A 25,282-nucleotide genomic window follows, 5' to 3' on the forward strand; every position below is an offset into this window, starting at 1 on the left:
CATTCTTGTCTTCCCTTCTCTTCGGGTACATTCCCAGCCTTTGTTGGAAGGGAGGACGGTCACCGCTATTCCAGAAATGGTTCGCACACCTGCCCACCTAATCGTGGGCTTGTTTCGACTGCTCAAAAAACTGCCATAGAGACAGGATGATGTGTGAGGGTGTTAGGAGAAAAGACAAAGAGAACCAGATCCCCAGCTCCGTACCCATCTAGCTATCAGCTCTGTTCTTGTCAAAGTCTGTCAGTTGTCAAGGGGTGACAATCATTGAGTCTTACTAGAACTTAGTAAGATTTATCTGTCAGGAAGAGCAAAACAAGGATTGGACTAATAAACCTGAGTGCTTATTTACTGGTGAAAGGTTTAAAATCTTATAACTCAAATGGGAAAATATCCCACTTAGCCTCAAACATAGCAAATAATAGATTTTACCTAGTAGTCCTCCTCCCTTTAGTTACGTGAAGAGTAATTTCTGCCACTAAAAATAAATGTTTAGTACTTAAGCTTTCAAAGGCTAATGGCCTTTAAAATGTGTGTATGAGAGAGAGAAAGAGAGAGAGTGAGTAAGTGTGGGGTCGGGGGGGCAGTTTCTGGAATTGGTTTGGGGAGGGTTGGGTTGAGTTTTTCTGGCATGAGTCCTCCTTTTCCTTCTCCTCAACTACTAATTATAGTTGTTTGGCAGATTCTCGCATCTGCCTTCAAGAGTGTTAAGCAAACCTAGCCCTTCACTTCAGTGTCCTGTAAACAAAATAATCCACTGTGCCACCCTTGGCTCAGTGTTTACAGTGAGATCAGTGGGCTGCAGATAAACCCACCCAACAGCTGTTTCACACTTATTTTGTGTGTGAGCTACCATTTCAAATTATATGTATATGGCTTTCGCTGCAAGAAGAGAAACTCAGCTTATTATCTGAATATGGGTTTGTCTGGTGGCGGCTTGAACAGGGACTCTGGCCTCGGCTTGATGGTTGTGAGTGTTGATGGTGGGGTTTGCTTCTGGTTTCCTGGTGGTTCTTTGAAAAGTCATTGATTTGATGGTTTGGGGAGGAGAGTTGAAGGGAACCCATTGCAGGTGGCTGTATTGTTGGTTGTTTGACTCCCTTTTGAGTCTTGAATGCCATTATAATACAGTCTGGCCCTGGGCAGGAGGAGCAGGGGGTGGGGAAAGCCTGTGTAAAAACAGGGAAAATTTTTCTCTGCATCTTGATTATTTGCATGTTGGACTGGCGTCGTCTGTGACTTAAGTCCCCAATTCTGTGTCAAATTATGGTGAATGCCGAATACATGCTTACAGGCTTAACTAGATGATTCGGCCCCAAAGCCTGCCTCCTTCCCACCTTCACCCCCGTATTTTCATTCAAGGTCTAGAAGCATTCTCACACTATAAAAGGCACCATTAGTCCCAAATAAGTCTTTTCATTGATATAGTACTGTAGATTTTCAGAACGCCCTAGTATATACTGTTTTTCAGATCTTCTCAATGACTCTGAAATAGGCATGGCAGAAACTGTCATTATCGTTGTTGTTGTTATTTTAAATGAGGAAATTGAAGTTCAGAAAAATTGTGTTGCTTTTTGAAGATTACAGAATAAAAGGCAGTAGAATTGGAAAGTGGAGTGGGAATAGAAAAGGAAGGAAGAGGAAAAAGAAAGAGGGAGAGAATTGACATACATTGGTTGTCTACTAAGTACCAAAAGCTTTATGTATTATTCATTTTAGCTTCATAAGAACTCTATTAGATGGCCATTATGGTTTTCTTCTTATACGGATGAGCTAGGGCTCAAGAAGATTCAGTACTTTGCACAAGGTTACTAAAAGGCAGAGCCAGTGTTCAGATCCTGGTCTCTCTGGCTTCAAAGCCCACACTTTGTCCACCATAATCTACTAGTCTGTACTATGCTATGCTGTGCTCTACCATACTGTATTGTAAGGCCTCCTCTACTGGAATCTAGGGCTTCTGTCCCCTGAGAGTTAGTTTTATATTCTAGCTCTTATATAGGGACCTAACCAAGAATTAGGACGCTCACCCCAGGTTGGTAATAGGAGAGCACTGAGAATTGAGGAACTCAGAGACTCAACTTGACCCCACTCCTGAGGTAGTCATCCTTGAAAGCAGTGAGTTTGTGAGGCTGTGTGCTTAATTTCTGTACATGCCTGGTAGGTGCCTGCGACTTTGCAATCAGACAGGCCTTTCTAAGCCTCAGTTTTCTCATTCATAAAAGGAGGATAACAATAGCTGCCATATAGCCTTAGATACTGTGTGTGTGTCCCATGAGGGAATATACCTAAGGTAGCTAGTCCTGAGTAGGTGCTCATAAACGTACCTTCTCTCTCCCCAGAACATTTCTCTCTCTATCGCATATCTCTGCCCATTCTTCTTGCTAGCCCTACCACTCAGTAATTTATGAGGTATTTATCACTACCTACTTATAGCATCCATGGGAGGAATAAATGAACTGAAAGAATGCCAAGGGAAGACCTGCCACAAAATCTGGCATGTGTAGCAAGGATTCATGAATGCCAGTTGTGGGGATGGAAGAGGGTGTATTTTGCAGTGCTCTGAGGGTCTCTTACGGGAAGTGCCACCCAAGGGCAAGTGGGTAATGTTTTGGAGTCCTAAGCATTCTGTTTCTTTTAAGGAATATAGTCCAAGGTCTATTTTCACCAGAGCACTGGAGATGGGAGCAGAGCCCACTTTCTCTATTAAGCTTAACGTTGGCTGGCTGGTGCATTATCCAGGTCCTTTACTTCTTCGTTTCCTTTAACCCACTCATTCTATTACTGCTTCCTTGTATTTTATTTAGTTACACCTCCTCGAAAGGTGTAACAGAGCAGGGAAGGAGGGGAAAGATGAGTTTGTTCATCCTATTGCCAATCAGCAGTTGGTGTGAAAAGGCTCAATGGAGTTAGGAAGAAATTTTTGACACATCTTTGATCTTTAGTCACTTAGGACGTCTCTGTGACTTTTATTGTTAGTTGAAAGTCGGAACTGTATATTTATAGGGTCACATGATACTATATAAATAATATAAAAGTTATAGAAAACCTTAGAGTAATACTGTAAATAATTTTATTGTCTTGTAGGTGACAAATATGATCTTTCATTTTTGGACATCAAAATGTTCTAGGCCACAAATCTCTTTCTTACATATTTTTATGTAATATTACATTAAAAAATCTTACACTTTTTAAAATGTAGCTTTTTAGTGACAGCTTCAAAAACAAGGTCTCCAAATAGTGATGAAACTGCTTCCCAAATGAGAAACTCTCAAATTAGTGAAGGAGAAACAGCATTTTTGGTTAGAAATAGGAAACTAGAGCCAAAGTTAGAATGAACTTGTCCTGGAATTGACAAGTTTTAATTCCAAGTGACAAAGTTATGTCATGAAAGATGTCTTTTTTTCCGTTTTCTCCCGTGTTTTCTTTTCCTTTTGTTTCCTGATGCTCCCATGGCTGAATTCACTTGGCAGAACTATTTCCGAGACACCTGGAATATCTTTGACTTCATCACCGTGATCGGCAGTATCACAGAAATTATTTTGACAGACAGCAAGGTGAATGGCTCCTTGATCCTTCTCTTTAGGCTCGGCCCTGGAGTTGCATTAAAAAAAAAATTCTCTGCACATTCAGTCCATTTTTAACTCCACAAACCCAATGTGCAGCCCCCTATTCACTTCCTCATTCCTGAGCTTTTGCCATAAAATGAGAACATTGGATGGCGCTGGATCTCATGGAAGGCTTGGTCCCATTTGCACGACTCAAGATAGCAGCCATCCAATGGGGATGAATGGGATAGAGGGCCCAGGAGAGGCCGAGTGTACACAGTGTCCTGCTAGATTCTTTGGGAGACACAAAAGAGGCACAGGGTCTTCGCCCTCAGAGTTGTTAGACCTAAACTGTTTCCCTGAAATGGTTCACCCTAAGGAAGACTTGGAGAGCTCATCACAAGTCTTTGAATATTGGAGGGCCATCATGTGCAAGAGAGGTTGTTAGGTCTGCCCTCTGGCATCCAAGTGCAGAGTTAGGACCACATAGAGAAGACTGGGGAGGCCATTAGAGAAGACTGGGGAGGCCAGTTTTGTCAGTTGTATGCGGGGCATCCGTCTGTGGTACTTCCATGCCTTCCTTAGAGGGCAGTCCTGGGGAGGCTGTGAGAGATGGTCCCCACTGGCCCATCAGCTGGAAATGGGGTTAAAAACAAAAGGCAGCATCCATGTTCCATTCTATGATCTGAATGAGAGATAAACACACAAATACCAGTGCTTAGATGTTCTAAATGACCATAATGTCACTAATGATATGTTTCCTTTTGATCCACCAGCTGGTGAACACCAGTGGCTTCAATATGAGCTTTCTGAAGCTCTTCCGAGCCGCCCGCCTCATCAAGCTTCTGCGTCAAGGATACACCATCCGTATTTTACTTTGGACCTTCGTGCAGTCCTTTAAGGTAAAGGGCACAAGCTCCTCCCCTCTGAGGGTTGCAGCGGCCCTGTCACATCAGACAGCACACCGGGCAACGCAGCATGATTCCACAAGTCCCCTCGCCTCTGGGGATGGGCGTTTGTCAGAAGCGTTAGATAAACACAGCGGTTCTTAGTTACAACACAACTTGGCCAGGCAGCGATTAGCTTATGACTAATTGGCTAGAATCTCATGCTAAAAAAATCACCCCAACTTTGTAACTCAGTTACCTTCTCTGTCCACTGAGGCAGGGGGCTCGTTTTATGAGGTGTGCTCCCTCCCAAGGTATTTCAATATGCCCTGGGCAATCCCGTCCACGGACAGAGCCAGCCACCTGTAGTCACATATCCTCTGCATTTTTCAGGGATTCGTCCGTGGCTTTATTTCACAGAACGGTTTTTCAAAGGACTCCTTGAGTTGTGTTTTATGACAAGATGATTCATACCAGTCCCACCCACGTCATCATTAGTGTGTATTTCCTGAACCACTGAATATACGGCATGCTAATGGTCACCTCTGCGTCCCACAGACCAGTAGGGTATCTGGGCAAGGTTAATATGGTGAGCTTCTTTTGAATGATCTCATGGAGCCATACAGAGATGTACATGTAATAAACAAGTTAAAAGTTGATACCTGAGATCCACTTTAATGGCAGAGACTTCCAGTAAAAGAAGTTTTCCAAACATATTTCAATATCTTCAAGCTCTAGCAAATATAATTAGTTTGTTTTTCAGCTTTGGGGGACATCAATGCTGCTCAAAAGCCTACTATTTTCCTCCTATAAAAAAGAGTCTTTCAATGAATGTACTTTAAAAATATATTTGGGGCTTCCCTGGTGACGCAGTGGTTGAGAATCTGCCTGGCAATGCAGGGGACATGGGTTCAAGCCCTGGTCTGGGAAGATCCCACATGCCGCAGAGCAGCTGGGCCCGTGAGCCACAATTACTGAGCCTGCGCGTCTGGAGCCTGTGCTCCGCAACAAGAGAGGCCGCGACAGTGAGAGGCCCGCGCACCGCGATGAAGAGTGGACCCCGCTTGCCACAACTAGAGAAAGCCCTCACACAGAAACGAAGACCCAACACAGCCAAAAATAAATGAATAAATAAATAAATTAAAAATATATATATATATATATATATTTGATGAAATTGATTCAAAGATGAAAAATCATGAATTTATTGAATTGCCTTCTTTATTTTAATTGTTTGTACATTTTAATTACAAATTGAACTAAAGAAAGCTTGTCAGTGAATTCATGGTTTCTTGTCACTTGAAAGGGACTTCACGCCACACCATCATTACTGATTTACTTCTTCAGCAAAGATCTGAGATGTGAGGCCAGTTGTAAGGATGCTCAGGGTCCCACGAGCAACCTTGACATTTTTATTGTATTCAGAGTAATTGTTTGGTGCTGTGACTCCCACAGAGGTGTCACCTCAATGTAAACTATTTCTCCAAAGCTCAGTGACAGAGGAGAAATCGAAAACCTTAGCAAGAATTTACCATTTGAGTCTCGGGTGGATCTGGATTTAGAATTTGGAACACAAGATGGTCTTAAAATCTTTTTATAGAGGCCTGTGCAACAAGTTACAGTTGTTAGTGAGTCTCTTAAGAAATATGTGTCAGCCTGTCATATTCTCATGATCACTGATTCTCTGTAAAAGTGTATACTATCGAGGGCAAAGAAAAGCATGTCAAAAATTGATGACCAAATGGTTGGCTTTTTCCACTGAATAGAGAGAGAACAGTGAAGACAGCTGAATCTGCCTCCAGGTGACACTGTGATGGATGGGTGCAGCCCTGGGACACAGTGTAGAAGTTGTTTTCTTGAAGCTGGTTTAACAAAGGCTGCCTCTGCGCATACACGGCAGAAAGTAACACCGTGTAAACAGCGTTGCCCCTGCCTCTACCTTCCCCACCCCCCACCCTTAGCATCACCCAGTTCTCCACCACTGACCCCTACTCAGTTCTTCTCTCTTTTCCTTATTTTGTTTTGGAATTTACCACATGACAAGAAGAGAGATGAGGATGACTCTTTGGTCCTCTCCTCAAAGCTGGGAGAGAAACCTGCCTCCCTACTCCTTCCTTTCAGCAGATGGTGTCTTCACATGCCCCCTCGGGATGTAATCGCTCCTCACAGGTCTTGAGAATCAGCACTCCACTGGAGAAGGGATTCTCCCACCAACTCTCTATTGCATTTTTTTAAAAAATAAATTTATTTATTTATTTATTTTTGGCTCTGTTGGGTCTTCGTTGCTGTGCAGGCTTTCTCTAGTTGCGGTGAGCGGGCTTCTCATTGTCATGGCTTATCTTGTTGCGGAGCATGGGCTCTAGGCGCACAGGCTTCAGTAATTGTGGCACGTGGGCTCAGGAATTGTGGCTCGTGGGCTCTAGAGCTCAGGCTCAGTAGTTGTGGCACACGGGCTTAGTTGCTACGCGGCATGTGGGATCTTCCTGGGCCAGAGCTTGAATCCGTGTCCCCTGCAATGGCAGGCAGATTCTTAACCACTGCACCACCAGGGAAACCCCTCTATTGCATTTTAATGTTATTCTTTATTCAAGTTGTAAAAGTCTCCCAGGGCTCTTCATTTAGTTAGCTCTGTTGATAAGCTCTGCCTGGTTCATGCAGTATGAAAGCCTTCAATTGCTCTCTGGGGAGTTGTTCTGTACACACTCGAGAGAGAGTGGAGACTCGGAGTTGCACGAACTGCCAGGGAGGCTTCCTGGGTGGTAAAGAAGAGGGGCTTCCATGTCAGCACTGAGATTACCCCGGAATTATAATGCCCACCCTGGCCTCCAAACCAAACTGCCCTATGTCTCCATCCTCCCCCAGCCACCAGGGGCAGTTCCCTGCCTTCTGTCTCTTCCACTCGCCCTTTCACCCCCATCAGTAAAGTGTTGTCATCCCAGAGTGGCAGTTAGCTTGCACAGGATGGAATTTTGTGCCATGTGGCTTCATGGCAGGGTATTGTGATGGCTCACACTTTGAAAGCCTTTTTGGAATTTTGCGTGACACAGAATGAAAGGTCAGGACGCTTAAACATTGGAAAAAGATGTTTCATCAGAGCTTGAAGGAGCCTGCTAGGAACTGACCAGCAACTGAGACCCCAGCCATTTCATTTTGCTTCCAAATGCTCTATTATGAACCTCACATTGAGCGAGGGGGCGGGAAGGGTAATACAGGGATTTGGGAGCCAAAGCTAGATGCTTACTGTGTAATTTGCATCACAACTGCCCAGGTTATTAATATTCTGCATACAGAGTGGGATGAATCCCAATCCCAAGAAGTTTTCCCAGCTCTCCCTTGGAGATATGGGCCACACACTTGTGGGTCAGGGAATATTCTCGACAGAGGGGAAATTACAAGCCTCTCTGGGGCCACCAGCTTACATATCTGTCAGAGGATGTGGACATCTGCAAAAGTATGGAATCCCAAAATAGAACATCCCGGGGGAATAGAGAGCTCCAGGCCTGTGTTTAAGTCAGTCTCAGGACAAGAGTTCCTGTACTGTCCGTGCTGCAGGTTGTTGACCTTGGAGCTGCCTGCCTTTAAATTCATGGTTGTGTCTCTGCTTTCCTTCCAGGCCCTCCCCTACGTCTGCCTTCTGATTGCCATGCTTTTCTTCATCTATGCCATCATTGGGATGCAGGTGAGAGGGTGCATCAGGGCTCTGGTGGGGGACAGTTGTTGCCCAGGTTGTCTCTGGCTTTCTAGCTTGAGCCTACAGGATTGGGGTCCTTTAAAGAATCCCTTCTTGCCCTGAGGTTCGCTCCCAAGATCTTGTTGCAATATGACCTTGGGAATTCACATGTGCAGGGTTCCCCACTCGGGTTGCCCAGATGGTCAGGGTGGTCTGATACAGGGGCTTCCTCTGAGGTTGTCAGGTCATGGTGCTGCCTCATAAGCAGCTGGACTCCAGTGAAGATGACACCGCTGTTCTTAGCCAGAGGGGTTCCCCCCCGAGACTAAGGATAGGGTGAGGCTCGTGATGATCCGTATCTCAGGACCCTCCCATATTTGAGCCAGACCTAAAAGAAGATCAGGTGGTTGTTCTTCTGCAGACTGCGACACAAAATGTATGCGAGTTACATCCCAAATAGCTGAGATTGATGCCCTAAGACCCACCACTGGGAACAGCTCAGAGTTCCTGGCAGTGTGCCCAATCCTCAGGAAACCCAAGGGCCACATTCCAGCAGATGCCTGTCAAAGGACCACGCAGCTCGCTGGATGGTTCTCCTTGGTTACCACATCCTTTCCAGTTTCGGAATTGAGCAGTGGATGAGGTTCCCACCCTGGGTACTTATGCAGGTAACCAGAAGCCCACTGAGCAGAAGAGGCCAAAAGATCTTTCAAAGGCAGCTGTCATTTGTGGTGGGTGAACTCCTACCATAAACAACCAGCAGCACATCCCATGCACCTGTCTAGTTGGATACACAGGCTCTCGGCTGGGCTCCGAGAGGCTGCTTTTCTGACTTGGAGATTTGGAGACTAAACCCCAGCGTAGGACCTCAGCCAAGTGGGAGTCTCTGCATTCAGGTGGTCTGGCTGCCTCTGAACGGCCAGCTGCCTTCTCAACAGCAGCTGCCATCTGGGGCCACTGCACGCAGCCCCCAGGCTTGCCGTGTCAGCAGCCCTCTCGAGCGCTTCTCTGAAATGTCTTCTTTTTGTTCCTCTCTCTTGCCTGCACTTCCAAATTTTGTTCATCTTCTGATCCCATTACTGGAGAGTTTTGTTCTCCAAAAAATACAATAGAATGTCAAGTGTCAAAAAATGTGAGATTTGGTTGAAAAGTAATGAGTTCTCCTTCACGGAGGATATTTCGGTAGAGCTCTAATGATGATGTCAGAGGTGGGTGCAAGCTGAATCCCAGCTGAAGTGGAAGATTGGCTTGATGACTTTTATTAAGTCCATCCAAACTCTCAAATATTTGATTCTAGAATTAAAATGTTCTTGAACGGCCAGATGAAACTTGATTAAATTAGGGTTCTTTTTTTTTTTTTTTTTGGTCCATGCTTAAAATAGTTCTTATCCACTTTTCATCTTCCAGCAAAATAAACTAGAATAACACCATCTCTAATACTAACCCATTAGTAATACTACTGATGATGATGATAATACCGTTTACCATCACTTGAATTCCTGAGTGTTCCAGACACTGTGCTAAATAGATATTCTTACCCACTCCTGTCTCACTTTCTCTCCCTCACTTTCTCTCTCTCCCCGCAAATATATATATTACACACACACACACACACACACACACACACACACACACACACACACACCACACAAGATACATGACTGATGTATTCAGGAGTGATGTGAAAATGTTTATATGTGGGTTTCATTGTCTCCACTGTTGCTTAGCGTGGTTAAGTAACTTGTAACACACTTAAGATCTCAGATAGTAAGTGGGAGAGCTGAGTTTAAATCTCAGCTCTGTCTACTCTGCAGCCCATGTTCCTACTGTACTGCAAGTTCTCTGCACTGTCTCTCCTCCCACCAACAAGCACACACAAGTATTTCTCTGACCCTTTAGTGGGAGATAGGAGTTCTTCAGTTGTGAAATTGCGATATTTACAGTAACCACAATGTGGAATAATTTATTGCCCTTAGACTTATTTCCAAAAAATAAGATCACTTTTTCCATTCCACCAAGACATGAATGCTATTCCCACTGTGACTTACCTTTAGCTGGCCATCTTCATCCTGTCCCATGACAGAGACCCCACACCATGCACAAAGCAGACACCTAGCTTGTAACTAGAAAGGCTGTGTCTCATACAGTCATAACAAAGCAGAGGGATCCATACAAACAGAAAAGCAAAAGGAAAGTAGACCAGCATTGGAAAGATATAAATAGCAATAGGAGGTATCTGTGAGAAGCACCATTATTCTGAACTTTCAAGGGCTTCTTAGAAGAAGAGAGCTTTGCAGAGAAATCTGAAGATGGAAGGAAGGAGTAACTTGCTGGATTTGGGAGAGTCCTGGGGCTACAGGCTTCCACCCTCAGCTCCACCACTGACCAGCTGTGCAAACTTGGTCAAGTCACTGAACCTCTCTGGGCCTTAACCCCAACACTGGTGCAGTAGAGGAGTTGGATAGATAGCTTTACAGGTCCCTTCTAGTTCTAAAGTTCTGTAATCCCAAGTGAAACAGATTTAAGCCTATACTTTCATTAAGTGTTCCGATGGGTCTCATCAAACCTTCTTTCTCTTCCATAGCCTTTCCTTTTGATGTAGGAGATTTGGGTTAATGACAAGGACTAAGTGAAAAGCTTTTTAAAAAGGTGGAAAAATTTAAACACCACCTTCATAATAAATATACATTATTGGCTTCACAGTAGTTCCTTGACTATTACACACATAACTTTTGTAAAATCACAGTGTGCCCTCCAGCTAGTTCACGATTGGATAAGGTATTCGAGAATATCGTAAAGAGGACAACTAATGATGGCTTCAGAAGTGTCACAGGGAGGAAATACACTGTAAGTTGTGTGTGTGTGATGAATCAGGGATAAATTATGGATTTTGAGTTAAGTGGGTGTAAAGAAAGACAGAAGGGGATGTGAACATGGGCAAGGATATATGACAGTTTCTTCCTGGGGCATCCAGAACTAGGTTTGATTGTTTGGGTGGGATTTTTTTCAGTGCTACTATTTGTCTGACTGGGGGCCCTCAGCCTTATCTCCCTCCTTCCCTTCCTCCCCAGCACTGCCTAGCTTGCCACCTCCATTCTCCCTGAGAAACAAGTAGTATTTAGGTTTTGAAAATCAGCGTTGAGAACAAATTCCCCAAGCAGGTGTCAGTGGGAGCTATTTGAGCAAAATAGCAGAGACTGTTCCTCAATTGCACATTCTAGACACTGTTGGGTGGGGGGGGGGGGGGAAATGTGTTCCATTTAGCACATATTAGGTAAACTGAAGCATGTTAAATACAGGCTGAAAATAATCTCAAGGCCGGAAAAGTGACCTGTAAGCCTTCGGTTGTACAAACATTGCCTCGTGAGAGTAGATCCTGAGATCTGAATCATGGCTGGGGAGGAAAGTACACGTGTAAGGGCACCCTTCCCATCTAGAGAGACATGGGATCGACCTTGGCTCCAGACAGCACTGTGTCTGAGAGCTCATCATTATTCACTGTAGATAAAGATCTCTGACTTTTCCCTCTTTTTTTCACATGAAGTTGCACAGTGACCTCATTCTAAGCCCAGCGACCCACAGCAGATTAGTAAACTCACTCTATAGCCAGATCTGCCCAAATCCGTTTTCTTTTTCCTTTTCCAAGTATCCAGTTTTCCAGACATTCTTCATCCTATTGGCCTGGACTTGGTGTGTGTTCATTCTCATGGATTCTGGGTTATAGATGTATCACACTTCTGAGATGTGACTCTCCGGATGGGAACATATCCAAGGAAGATAGAGATACCCTTCTCTGACTTAAACTGCTTGCAAATTCCAGGGCAGCATCTGCCTATTTATCCTTTATAAGGGATAAATCACATCTTCTGCAAATACAAATGTTCTCATCATTACCAGCTGAGACAGGAAGAGTGGGGGTAACTCGTTCCCTGCATGCCTATTATAGGATAATGTCTTTGACAGACTGCTTGAGTACCATAGTGAATAGGTATCGTAGAAATAAAAGGACCAAATCAGGTGTGGGAGGAACTACATCTAAGCAGAATGGCTTTCAAAGATCTTGCCTTCTATGGTCCTTGCAAGCATTCATCCTCCTTGCTTCACTGGAGAATATAACTCTTCCCGCATATCAGGCCAAGAACGTGGGGTCTACCAGCCTTCCTGGGTTTTGAGTTGTCTGCTTCATGGTTAGGCCAGCGGGAGGAGCCACGCCTGTGAATTCACCAAGCCTGCAGGTGCATCTAATATCCTGTGCTGGACACATCCCATTGCTCAATAATGCTTAGGGCTTTCTGTTGTTTTTCTCATCCAGGTCTTTGGAAACATAAAATTAGATGAGGAGAGTCACATCAACCGGCACAACAACTTCCGGAGTTTCTTTGGGTCCCTCATGCTACTCTTCAGGTACCTGGATCCGTAACTGTGGTGGCTGGAGCTCTCCTGCGAGAGAGAGACAGTCGGCCTGCCTCTTCCGCCCGTTCCCCTTTGTCTCTGCTCACTCTGCTCCTATGAGGATAGACAGTGGGATGGGGGCGGAAGTGGGGGCAGGACCTCCGCAAAACTGCTCCGATGACTTGACTTTAGAACGTTTCCTCCACATCTTTGACTCAGTAGTTGATTTGCAAAATGCAGTTTGAGCACGTCCTCCAGGGCTTTGAGAGGGGGAAGGCGAGGATGGATTGCAGGCCAGATTCCATTTAAGGGCTGAAACCACGGATGACCAGGTTTACGTGGGGTCTTAGAGAGTCCCACTGCCCTCTCTACCACTGTCAACAGAAGATGGAGAGGCCGTGGGTGAGGTGGCAGAGCCCAAGAGAGACCTCACTGGCACTCTCCATCGCACTCGAAGGAGGCTGAGCGTAAGAGGAGCCTAGATGGGTGAGTCGGGGAGAGTGCTGAGGAGAGGTTAGGACACGCAGACCTGCTGCTACTAACCGAGTTGTCTTTTGGGCTCAGGAGTGCCACGGGCGAGGCCTGGCAGGAGATAATGCTGTCGTGCCTCGGGGAGAAGGGCTGTGAGCCTGACACCACCGCACCATCGGGGCAGAGCGAGAGCGAGCGCTGTGGCACTGACCTGGCCTACGTGTACTTCGTCTCCTTCATCTTCTTCTGTTCCTTCTTGGTGAGCGGCAGTGTGATCTTGGCTTGAGATGTGGCCCAGTACCCGCCTCTGATAAACAGACGAGAGGTTTCCCTCGGTGTGCGTTCTGCCACAAGCCCCAGCCCATGATGAGAAATAGGTCCTCCTCAAGGAGGCTCTTGGAAGCCAGGGTGGGTGACTTGCCAAGGCTGAGAGATGTCTCTGCTGCTTCTAGGCGAGGACTGTGTGAGAAGAGCTAATTCGGGGAGTAGGTAGGGTTCAGTGAATAGAGTATTGAATGTCATGTCGAATCAGTTGTGACCCAGAGTAAATCTTTCTCTTCTGTATCTCTGGTGTTTTATCTCACAAGCAAGGCTCAGAATCTTTTCTCTCTCTTTTGGAGACCTTTGAACTGTTTGAGAAAACGTACTTTGAAACTGTAAGGGGATAGCATTAATCAGAGTAGGATGATGACAATATACAATGTAATAGATGCGGTTCTCTCTTATGTCGCTACGTTTGGTGACAGTTGGCCAGCTTGATAGACATGAAAGGATAGGACTGCTTTGGGCATTAGTAAATATTGAGTAATATACGTGGCACACGCCCACCTATAAAATAGTGAGAAGCCCTAGGTGCCTTCTTAATTCTTTCTCTGGGAGAAAACATGACTCGGCACGGCAGCATCCAGAAATCTCTACCCTGCACAATCACACAAGCGGTGATAAAGAGAATAATGGGCGAAGTGCTACCAGATCACTGAAAGGGTCAGTCTGGCGTTTCTGACCACCCTGACATCCCTCAGCTCGGCTTCACTGCTGATGCCACCGGCTACACAAAAAATCTAAAACTAAAGCAATGCCACTTAAAAGTGGTCAGCTTCATGGCTGGTAATCCCAAAGTGAATTGTTTGGTGTCCAGGAATTTCTACCTCTTTAAAGTGATCCCAAGGGGACTTGCCATGTGTCCAGCTGTTGGGTGTGGGGAAGTGGCTAACAAACGGACTGGTAAGGGTGGTGGGCAGGCCGATGTAGCAGGGGTTGAACTGACCGGAGACTTGGGGAGCCCACATTGGCGTTGTTGCTGTTCTAGCCTTGGCCAAGGCACCTTCCCATTTGTGGCTTCTGTAAAATGGGAAGAAAAAGTACTTGCTGATAAGAGTATTATCGGTATAGTGAGCTGATACATGTGTTCCTTCTCATGGATGTGAAAGGTTTTTTGATGAAAAAAGAACAGAAAATATTATCTTACTTAGAAATAGGGAAGTATAATCTATAATGAAAATAACTGCAAGGAAATTTAGAATGATGATATAAATTGGAGTTTTTTTTGTTTATTCATTCCTGTATTCAGCACTTTCGGCACATTTTTATTGAGTGGCCATTAAAAGGCTCACACTGAGCTAGACACTGGGGTGAAGCCGTCAGTGAGTTTCAGTGCATCCGTCACCTAGAACTGAAAGTTGAAACTCATACAGGAGTATCAGCGCTTATCATAGGGGGAAGTGGAGCATATAGAAGGCCATGCAGACATCTCCATTTTATCCTACATCATTTAAGCATTTAATAAATATTTTAAAAGAAACCAAAGATATAACTGGAAAATTAATTAGCGACTATAAAGGTACTTTTAGAATTTTGAGATGGAGGCTACTGCATAATTCACATGAATGTTATTTTTATAGAGGCTATATTCAGTATGAGATGATCTGCTTTCAAATCTCAGCCCTACACTGACTCTGTGACCTTGGGCAAGTCACACAGCTTCTCAACTCAAGCCAACCACTCTAGAAAGATTTACCGATGCGTTGGGATGTGCCCGGCTATGTGCTTGGAGCTAAAGAACACAGATGTGTATAGGAAGCACTTATGTCCTTGAAAGCCTGGTGGTAATTAAACCTGCTTCACAAAAGGTTAGAGCAAGCATTAAACGTATGGTAGGTGTGAATACGCACACAACGCTATAGAAGACTATGCAAATGTAAAGCAATAATAATACAAATAGTTTTTGTTAACATTAATAATAGGTATCCGGAAAGGAGTGTAAAGAAAATGTGTGGATACAGTCGGCCCTATCTGTGGGTTCTGCATCCGTGAGTTCAACCAACCTCAGATTGAAAATGTTAAAAAAAAAAAAAAATTCCAGAAAGTTCCAAAATCCAAAACTTGAACTTGCGGCATACCAGCAACTATTTACGTAGCATTTACATTGTATTAGGAATTATAAGCAATCTAGAGATGATTTAAAGTATGCAGGAGGATGTGCATAGGTTATATGCAAATACTACACCATTTTTTTTTTTTTTGGCTGTGCCGCATGGCTTGCGGGATCTTAGTCCCCCCAGCCAGGGATCGAACCGGGGGTCCCGCAGTGAAAGCGCCAAGTCTTAACCATTGGACCACAAGAGAATTCCCAATACTATACCATTTTACATAAGGGACTTGAGCATCTGCACATTTTAGTATCTGGGAAGGTCCTGGAACTAATTCCCAGCAGATACCGAGGGATGATTGTATATGGAAACCCCTTTATAACCCGGAGAGTGATTGAATAAATTCACTGTGTCTCCAGTCACAGTGACAGAAAGAAAAGTCCATGCTAGGATTAGGTTCAGCTGCTTGAAGCGGAGCTCCTCAAATAACAGTAGCTTCACCAAGAGGGATGTTTATTTTCCTGGCATGTTAGTGAAGCCTGGAAGAAGGCAGTGAGTCTGGTTACGGTGACTGCACAGAGTGGCTGGAGCCCCAGACCCCGTCCCTCTTTTTGCTCCCACACTTCCAAGGAGCGTCCCTCAGCCTCGTGGTAAGAGGACGGCTGGATTCCAGGCATCCACTTCCATTCTAGGCAGTAGAATGAAGGAAGGAAGGGAAGGGAGAGAGGAGGGAGGAAGGAGGAGAAGAGACTGGTTATTAGGATGCAGCCAGCAGTCTCTGTTGCAGAGAAGACTCCCAGCAACTCCATCCTGCAGACCTTCTCTTTATCCTGTGTATCCTGTCTGCATATCTGGCACCTCCACCCACCCAGCCACTTAACCTGGGAATCAGCAGCAGAGGCTCCTATTCGCTCACCTCCACAGCCAATTCATCTCTGTCAGGCAAGGTTCTTTCACTTGCAAGTGGCAGAAAGTCCAGCTGCATCCGACCTAAGCAAAAAGGGATTTTATCGGCTCATATAAATGAAGAGTCTGGCAGGACAGGCTTAAGCAAGCTTGATCTGGGGCTCAGATGACATCCCCAGGACCAGGTTTCCTTCTTTATTGACAGATCTCTTCCCCAGGCTTCTCCATGTGAGCTCTTTTCTCCAACACCTCCAGTCCTTGGCTCCAAGACGGCTGTAGCAGCAGCTGTATACCTCATTCCCCACATATTCAAGGCCAGCAAGGAAGAACAAGTCTCTTGCTCAGAATATTCAATGCCATTTTCTTGGCCTTGATTGGCTCACCAGTCACTGTAGCCCAGGGGGATGGGATTCAATGGCTGGTTGAGGCCTGGGTCATGGTGGTGCCCCACTAAACCATATTAACTGGGAATAGGTAACGGGTGTGTCCCCAGGAGACCGGAAGTACAGTATATGTGTGCTGGATGGCCAAGAAACAACAAAGAACTGCTGTTCACTCTGGTCGAGGCCTGTTGAGTCCACTTCCTTAAACTCTCTATCCAGGCTGCCGTCCTGGCACTGGCTTGGTTCAGGAGCATTGCAAAACTCTCCCCCTGGTCTCCTGCCCACCTTCCGCACCTTCCACATTGCGACCAAGTGTTCTTTCTGAATGCATATAGCCCTTGGTCTCTCTCCTAGTTTAAACCCCTTTAGGGGTTCCTGTTGCTTCCTGTATAATCTGGATAAGATTATATAGAGCTCCACAAGCTATAGCCCACAAGCCAAATCCAGTTTACCACTTGTTTTTCTATGGCCCATGAGCTAGTAATGATTTTTACATTTTTCAATAGTTGAGAAAAAAAATCAAAAGATGAATAATATTTCATGACATGAAAATTATATGAAATTCGAACCCATACTCCTTTTTGTCCCTGCTGTACATGCTTCTTTCATGGCTCTTAAAAAAATATGTAACATTTGTATGTTTCCAACACATCACAGTCTCTGCTACATACTATATGTCTTTAAGAATATTCAAGTAACAACATCTAGTGAACGCCTGCTGTGCCTTAAGCAACTAGCTAGTTATGGAAATGTATCTCGGACCAGACCTTTCTTAACTCCCACCCCCAGCACCTGGAGCTCTGTCTGGAACATAGTAGGTGCACAATAAACGTTGTTGAACAAATAAGCGGGAGAACAGGGCCTTGGAAGCACTTAAGAGCCATGAACAGCTTCAAGTTGTCGCACAGTGAGCCCTTCATCCGCTCTAAGGCATCCCACCAGTTCTCTCACTGGCCGCTTTGGGGAGCAAGGGTTGGGGAGGGAGGCTGGAAGGGGGGCTTGGTGTCGGGCCTTGACTTCCTCTAGCCTTTGAGAACGTGTTGCTGCTGCTACTCCCTCTGCTGCTGCACTAACAATGAAAGAAATTTAATAGATAACAAAAGCGACTGAGGAGTACTTTGCAAATATAAAGTGGCATAGGAAAGTGAAATCATAATGCACGCAGAATGACATGTGTAGTTCAGTCGTGAAAATGCTGCGTTGCCTTCAGCAGGATCAACAGTGCTTTGGTTAGGAGCTTCAGCCTTACAAACTTCTGAATTCTTTATTTGCCTTGAAGCCTGTTTTTCTGCTTTGGGTTTCTCCTAACTCCTCTTCTCCCCCTTGCCCTCCAGATGCTCAACCTGTTCGTGGCCGTCATCATGGACAACTTTGAGTACCTGACTCGGGACTCATCCATCCTGGGGCCTCACCACCTGGACGAGTTTGTCCGTGTCTGGGCAGAGTATGACAGAGCGGCATGGTGCGTAGGCCTCTCGGCGCCCCCCATGAGGCCCATATCAAGGGCCTCTGGAGTTCTCAAGGAAGAGGTTGGAATTGGAGCCACCCATGCTTGCCTGTTAGAGAAGGAGAGGAGATTCCTCTTGGTTGTGGCCCGTGGAAGAGGCCAGGTCCTCAGACTGGCTCTGGCATCAAGCCAGTTATGGACCACTTAGCTTCTTTATCTTCCTTTCCCCTCTCTTTCCTTCTGTGACAGGCTTTTCCCTTTCTTTGCCTATCTCAGTACACAGTCTGCACCTCAGAGTGTTTGAGTCAGTCCCTAGAGGAGCTTCCAAAATGGTTACTGGACTCCTCTGAGTCACCAGGGGGGTTGACAAGGGTTTTTGGGGCCAGCTGGACAGCTGGCCACCATGGTCAGTGACATTAGTCTTTTCTCTCCCTCATCCCTCTCAAAAGGTACAGTTTCAGATAACTCTGAAATTATATAAAAAAGCAAGCAGGTTATTCTTCTAACTGACTGCTTAAATACTTGTGGATTTTTATTGCATGGAACTGAGTTAAATGGCAGGAATTTGCGGGGATGACCTCCCTAGGTCTTTTTCACTTTCCGATAGTTCTCAAGTGATATTGTGCCTTCTGGGCTTTAAAGCAGAGGCTGGCAAACTATAACCCATGGGCTAAGTGTGGCTCACTGTCTATTTTTGCAAATAAAGTTTTATTGGAGCACAGCCATGCTCATTTATGCACTGTCTATGGCTGCTTTCACACTACAAGGCAGAGCTGCATATTGTGACAAAGACAGCATGGCCCTCAAATTCAAAAATATTTATTATCTGACCCTTTACTTAAAAAGTTTGCTAATCCCTGATTTAGAGTTCAAAGGCAGCCTTTTGGTCCTCACAGTTGAAGACAGGGTAAGAGTGCTGTGAGCACTCACTCCATGGGAACTTTTCTGTCCGAAGTCATCTTAGTTTTAGGATCTTATCTCGCCAATCTATCCATTCTGGTCCCCCTCTGAAAATACTACAAGAAATTCCATCCTTCATGGGAATGGACCACGTTGCTTCCACCTGGAACTACTTCATAATCTAAGACTCTTCCCAAATCTGTCCTCCTATGAGGCTTGTTGAACTTGGGTCACTTCTTTAGATGTTGAAATAATGAATCAGAATTCCTCTTCCCCTCAGTAATTATTAATGACTTAGCACAGAGTTCTCTAAATCCATTCCTGTTATAATGGCTGAGCAATGGCTTTTACTTTCTGGGCCTTCTTTCTAGTAGGATAGGCTGCTTAGAATGCAGTGGGCACTGTGTTACAGGGGAATGCAGCCAGGCCTGTATCTTGTCAGCTCTGTGGCCTTGGACAAGTCACTCAACCACTCTGAGCTTCCACATTTGTTGTATAATAGTGGTAATGATCCTGCCTACCTTGAAGGCTGGTTGTGAAGATTATATTAAATCATGTATGTAACTATTGTTATAATTAATTACCACATGGGAAAGAAAATACGAAAAATTGGTGTCTGTAAAGCTGGATGGCCATGGGATCGGGAGACCACGAAGGGACCTCTTCACTCACCTGAGAGAGGAGAAAGCAGCTGCTAGCAAAGGAGTTCATTGCTCACCTAGCCTCACTCAGGAGCCCTTGGCTCTCAGAAACCCCAGCTTTTTGGGGTTCACATTATTTTGGGACCCAAGTGCCTTGGGCATTAAACATGCTGCTCCCCAGTTCTTCCATCTGCTGGGAAGAACAATTCCACGAGAACTAATCATGAGACTCAGACGCATGAGCTGTGAAAGAGCAAAAAGACCAAGGAGAACCTCTTGTGTCTACTTTGAAATTCACAGTGTAACTTGTCCTGGTTATAGTTTTACTGGCCTTCTCTATGAGATGAGAGGAGAAACTAACCAACGTAAAGCAAGCCAATGTCTTCAAAAAGGAGACAGGTTGCAGAGCACATCAGCCTGTAGACAGCAGGACCAACTCACCCATGTCCCATCCACAATAAGAAACAAAAGAACACATGGTAAAATGAACCTCCCCTCAAGAGTCAAGAGACTTGGAAGTACGGCTGAGCTGCTATTTGGAAGAAGAGGAGGAATCAACAGCAAAATCAAGAAAAGACTAGGAAGAGTGACACTGGGGCAAAGTTGTAGTCTCGACATCACTGGCGAGGATTGGATGCTTGGAGGTGGAGAATGCGTGCTTATAATTTCCGGTGGAAACCCTGGTCTGTACCAGGATGTGTCCAGACCCTCAGATCCCTGGCCGTTGCTGACTTGTTCTGGCCCCTGAGGGAGCAGATGCTTTAGCCACTGAAAATGAATCAACTGTTGAGTCTGCCCTTTACACAGGAAATCAGAATTCTCTAGCAGGCTCTGTGTAAGGGGAGTGATAAGATAGGTCGCAGTGTTCCTGGAATTCTGACTGGATCTGACCAAGCTGCCTGTGGGCTGGGTTGCAGGAGCAGGGCTGGCAGGAGAGCATTTCGGCTCCCTTGCAGGCTGCTTTCTGAGCACAGATCCCGGCAGGCTCCAGCCAAATTGAGAAGAGTTTGCCCAAGCAGAACTCGGGGAAAAATCTGCCACAAAGAGAAGCAAAGCCCTTTGCAAGTTCCCTCATGCCAACGGTGCTCCTTGCTAATTAGCCTAACGGGAAATTTCTTTCTCGCAGTCTGTAGAAGGAGGCTGACTTTCCCACTGCCCTGACAAGCGGGTCTGAGTAACTGACTGTAATCAGTGTCTGCGAAAAGCAAAGGGTTCTGCAGTCTGCTTCACGGCAGCCTGGTGTCCGCTGTTGGTGGCAGTCAGAGGTATTTGTGAATTGGTGGGCTTCGTTCTTAGAGGCCTAGCTGGAGCCAGGTTCCGTTTTCTGCATCTGGCCAGGTATAGGCCCAACAGATATCTCTGGGTGCTCGTGGCCACTAGGCATTGAATGAGCTCTGATTCCTTAGAAAATTCGAGGCAGTGCATTTTGCAGCGATGGTTCTCTGATACTTACCATGCTGTTTGCAAAGTGGTGGTTCTCTGATGCTTTTCGTCCTCAGTCTCTCCTAATCTGGCTTTGCCGGGCCCAAGGAAAGAAGCCGCCCTTCCTCTTCCAGCCATCCCCTTCATGGCTAGGCTGTCATTTCTCTCCTACCCTTCTCTGAGTGTCCTATTAACCCACCTCTGCTTCCTTTACAGCGGCAGGATCCCGTATAAGGATATGTACAAATTAGTGCGGGTGATCTCGCCACCTCTGGGCCTGGGAGAGAACTGCCCCTACAGGGTGGCTTGCAAGGTTTGCCTCCGGTCCCCAGCTGTGACCATGACCATGACCGTGACCGGCGGCGGGGTGCAGCCTCCAACCCCCCTCCTCTCCGTTCTGCTCCACCACCACTGCGCCACATGAGGGAACCTTCATGTTGCTTTCCTTTGAGTTTAAAGAGGTCCAAACCCTCCCAGAACCAGCAGCTGTTACACAAGGAAGAAGGGCACGTTTTGGGGGGAAGGCGGATAAAAAAAAGAGTTAAGGACTTAATAACGGAGGCTGCTTTGACCTCTGTTTTCTTCACATGCACACACTCATTCATGCAAGTATAACACACACGTTCTTCTCTCTCTCTTCCTCACTCCACCTTAATCTGTGGATTTAACCACAAGGACCTCTCCCTCCTCCAGAGAATGCAGAAATCTTTTGAATTCAGCAAGGAGTTCTGGTTTCATTTCCCTGGAGACAGAGAGCCTCCTTTTAGCAAACTAGTAGCACCATCCCATATACGGTGTAGAAAAGTGTGATTCTAGCCATGCCTACCTCTGCCCAGCTCTGGATAGTTTGGCCACAAGCGATTATAAAAGCTATAGGACAAAAAGGAGGTGAGAAATAATGAAAAAATGAGGACAGGAGGGGAGGATAAGTCAAGAAGGCAAAGAGGATAGAGTCGGTGGGAGAATTTACTAGCTCAGAGGGTCTGGGAAGGTCTCAGCAGAGGGCGGAGGGCTCGGAGCAGATTTCTTGCCTGAGGGTCCTGCCATGTACTGTTGGAGGCACCGAGGGCTCTGTCGTAACTGCCAAGTCACTGTTTGTTGGTGAGACCAAGGACATTGTTCAGGGGCACACAGGACCTCCCTCTCCACCCAGCCCCTCTCCAAGGCCAAGCCCACTAGATAAGGAAGTCTCTCCTGGTGTTACAGGAGGGAAGCTCGGGCTCCCGGGGGCGTAGCACAGTCTGGCAGCTGGAAGACGACTTAGGCCCAGGAAGATGCCAGGCTGGGCGATGGGAAGGAGCTGGCCTGGGCTGGTGACAAGTGATTCCCATACTCAGGAGGCCGAACAGCTGCCTCTGCAGAGACTCTTTAAACTCCACCCTGGTGAAACCTGCAGCCGCATGTGGGAGAGCCGGGGAGGGCAGCATGGCATGCGAGATGCTCTTCCTCCTCCTGGTTTTGTTTCTTCTGTGCCCAGCATGCCGTCGCCCCCTGGGGCATGCCGGGGCACAAAGAGCACTCTTGCCACCAGAGCCAGGTGGAAGCAACGGGCCGACTCTGAGCAGCAGCTGTAACGCAAGCCGCCGTCTCCTGCTGCACTCACACCACAGAGGGGGATACACGATGCTCCGCCTGCGGGTTCAGAGCAGGACAAAGGCCTGACTTCCAGGCCAGCACCCCCGTCCCCAGCCGGGGCCAGAAATCCTAACCCACGGCTGGAACACCGTCTATCTGGTTTATACCACTCTCACACAGCCCTGGGAATTGAAGACAAGCTTGTGTTGTATGCGGGATGGATGGGTGAACAGAGAGGTAGGGTGATGCTCATCCTGGAGGAGACAACTGGTCCCTGTGACAGCCGCGCAGAGAGACCAAAGGTTGCTGCCACGTTCCCGGGTCTGTGTTGGGTGTGCTATAAATCCGCACCAGGATGGAGACACGTGTACGACTTGCCTTGATTAACGGGTTTCCTGTTCTTTTCCTGTTTGTCCATTTTGTTTCGTTTTTCTTCTCCTGTTTTCTGTACTCTTTTGTTTGTGTGTTTTGGCTCCCCGGGAATGCCTGTTCTCCTCTCCTCCCTGTCTGCATCCTTTCCCTGCCACCCCTCCCCCATCCCCACTCACCACCCCGCCATGAGCAGTGGCCGCATCCATTACACTGAGATGTATGAAATGCTGACTCTCATGTCACCACCGCTAGGCCTCGGCAAGAGATGTCCCTCCAAGGTGGCATATAAGGTAGACCACCTCTTCCTTTGTTCTGGGCTAGTGGCCAGCAGGAAATGGGCGCCAGCTGTGGGGAGGTCAGAACGTGGGGAGGAAGCCGGGCTGGGGAGGGAGAGGAGGGAACCAAGGAAAAAAGGAATGATGAGATGAAAAGATCATGAAGCTTCACAGAAGGATGAAGTCCTGAATCGATACACAAGGTGGTGTGTAAGACTATTCGACGTGGTTTTTTTTTTTTAATGTTATTCTGTTGCTACAAGTGTGTGGCTTCTTGTGAGTGGGTTACTAGAAAGGAAGTGTTAAGTAGCATGTTTCCTTCTAGAGAAGGCAGAGTGGTGGGCTGTGGAATAGCATATATGGGCAAGAAGAAAGCCTACAGCAAGACAGCTATCAGAGCTTATTTAAAAAAAATCTTCAATCAGATAAGCTAAGGAAATAATGCAGAAATTCCTCTAAACATGGTTCAAGAAGAAATTTTTAGGAGAGAGGAAAACTCTTAACAAATTTCTTCCTCCATGACGTAGGGAGGAATGATGGCATGGTTCCTTCTAGGTACCAGAAAAGAAAGAGGAACAACAACCTCCATCCCATGATATATGATGAAGGATGCAGCTCCCTTCCCCATTAGCCCAGCTACCCATTTTTCCTGGCAATTCAAAGGAAAGGGTAATGATGGACACAAGTTGCATTCAGCATTAGATTTGCCTTCTCGGCATGACTGAGCTATGGGTGGCTTCCCCTCAGCTTGCTTAGGACAGCGTTGTACATTGGGAGTCAACTGACATTGGCATGCTCAGAGCCTTGGGGCCTGAACTTGTTCTCCACAATGAATAATAGTTGCTGTTAATTCCCCATTGCTGTTCAGACTGACCCAGAACTCTGGAGCTCTTTCATTCACCTAGGAATACAACCTAGCAATGTCGCCACTTCTCTAGAAGCCTAAAGAAGTGGGAGAGAGATGGAAGTCAGATACAAACAAGAAACTGGCCTTACACTCCAAGACACCGTGTTTGTGACATCACATTAAGCAAGATGTTCCAGTGGAGTTTTAGAAACCCTGTCTTGGGAAGAAACACTTGCCTTCCTGCTAGGCTGGTGGTTCTGTTGGAGGACCTTCTCCTGCTGCTACCTCCAAGTTTAAAGCTCCAGAGAGCATCTCATTGGAATTGGGGGGGGGCGCCCATTAGGGACCCTTATCCACCCCACTACATGGCTCCTCCTTTGCAGCTTAGGGGCTGGCATCCTTTTTGCTCATGATTCCACATCTAACGGTACCAGGTGGTGGAATGTGGCCCTAAGTTCTTTGAATTTCTGGGGTGAAGCTCAGTGGGAGAAGGGATGTGGGGAATGGAGGAAAAGTTAAAAGAATTCCAAAAGCAAGATACTCTCTGGAAAGTGGATTTGGCCATTTCAGTTTGATCCCCTTCCTTTGGGTGAGGGGAACAAGGCCTGCCCACTCTGCTCCTGCCTTGGTCACCCTTCTCTTCTCTGCTCTCCCCAGCCCTCTTCCCCTAGACCTTGTTTGCACTCTCCCACTTTTCCATTCTGCTCCACTTCATCTTTTGGATAAGCTGGACTTCTGCATGTTCAACCATGTGCTGGCAAATTTCATCCTTTAAAGACTCAAAAAGGGGGCATCAGGATGCATCTTTCAAGTCAGATAAGCAAAGCAAAATCTCCCCCATGTGAGTTTGGGGGGTATTCATGGGACAAGTGGAATTGTAGAGCAGCCCTGAAACAGGGAATGGAGTCACCTTACAGAGCTGACTCCTTTCCCTGAGCCACTGCTTTTAGGAATCCCTATTAAAGACATTCTTAGGACTGTGGAGGAGTCCTACAGAATGATTAGTCCCTCTTCCCTTGGAATTTGGCATCATTCCCTAGAAATAAACAAAGCAAAACAAAACAGCAGCCAATGAGCCTTAAGTGAGAAGCAGGGAGAGGGCAGGACTGGGACAGGGGACGGGGGAATCCTTGCCCTTCTTTTTTGTCTCTGCACTTGACCTCTGCACTTCTCCTCCCTTCTC

At 46.3% G+C, this 25,282-nt stretch overlaps 1 protein-coding gene across 1 annotated transcript in view; it reads left to right on the forward strand.

The window, feature by feature from the left end:
* The window catches only part of CACNA1E (calcium voltage-gated channel subunit alpha1 E), a 376,346-nt gene that overhangs the window by 336,265 nt on the left and 14,799 nt on the right, over positions 1-25,282 (forward strand). Inside the window, exons 34-40 of the mRNA XM_028168021.2 lie at positions 3,468-3,551; positions 4,319-4,444; positions 8,043-8,108; positions 12,412-12,503; positions 13,056-13,221; positions 17,955-18,082; positions 23,171-23,267. Of these exons, the coding sequence (XP_028023822.2) occupies positions 3,468-3,551; positions 4,319-4,444; positions 8,043-8,108; positions 12,412-12,503; positions 13,056-13,221; positions 17,955-18,082; positions 23,171-23,267 (759 nt within the window). The remainder of the gene's footprint in view (positions 1-3,467; positions 3,552-4,318; positions 4,445-8,042; positions 8,109-12,411; positions 12,504-13,055; positions 13,222-17,954; positions 18,083-23,170; positions 23,268-25,282) is intronic.

The sequence above is a fragment of the Balaenoptera acutorostrata genome, chromosome 1 (genome assembly GCF_949987535.1).
Source record: "Balaenoptera acutorostrata chromosome 1, mBalAcu1.1, whole genome shotgun sequence".
Taxonomy (NCBI): Eukaryota; Metazoa; Chordata; class Mammalia; order Artiodactyla; family Balaenopteridae; genus Balaenoptera; species Balaenoptera acutorostrata.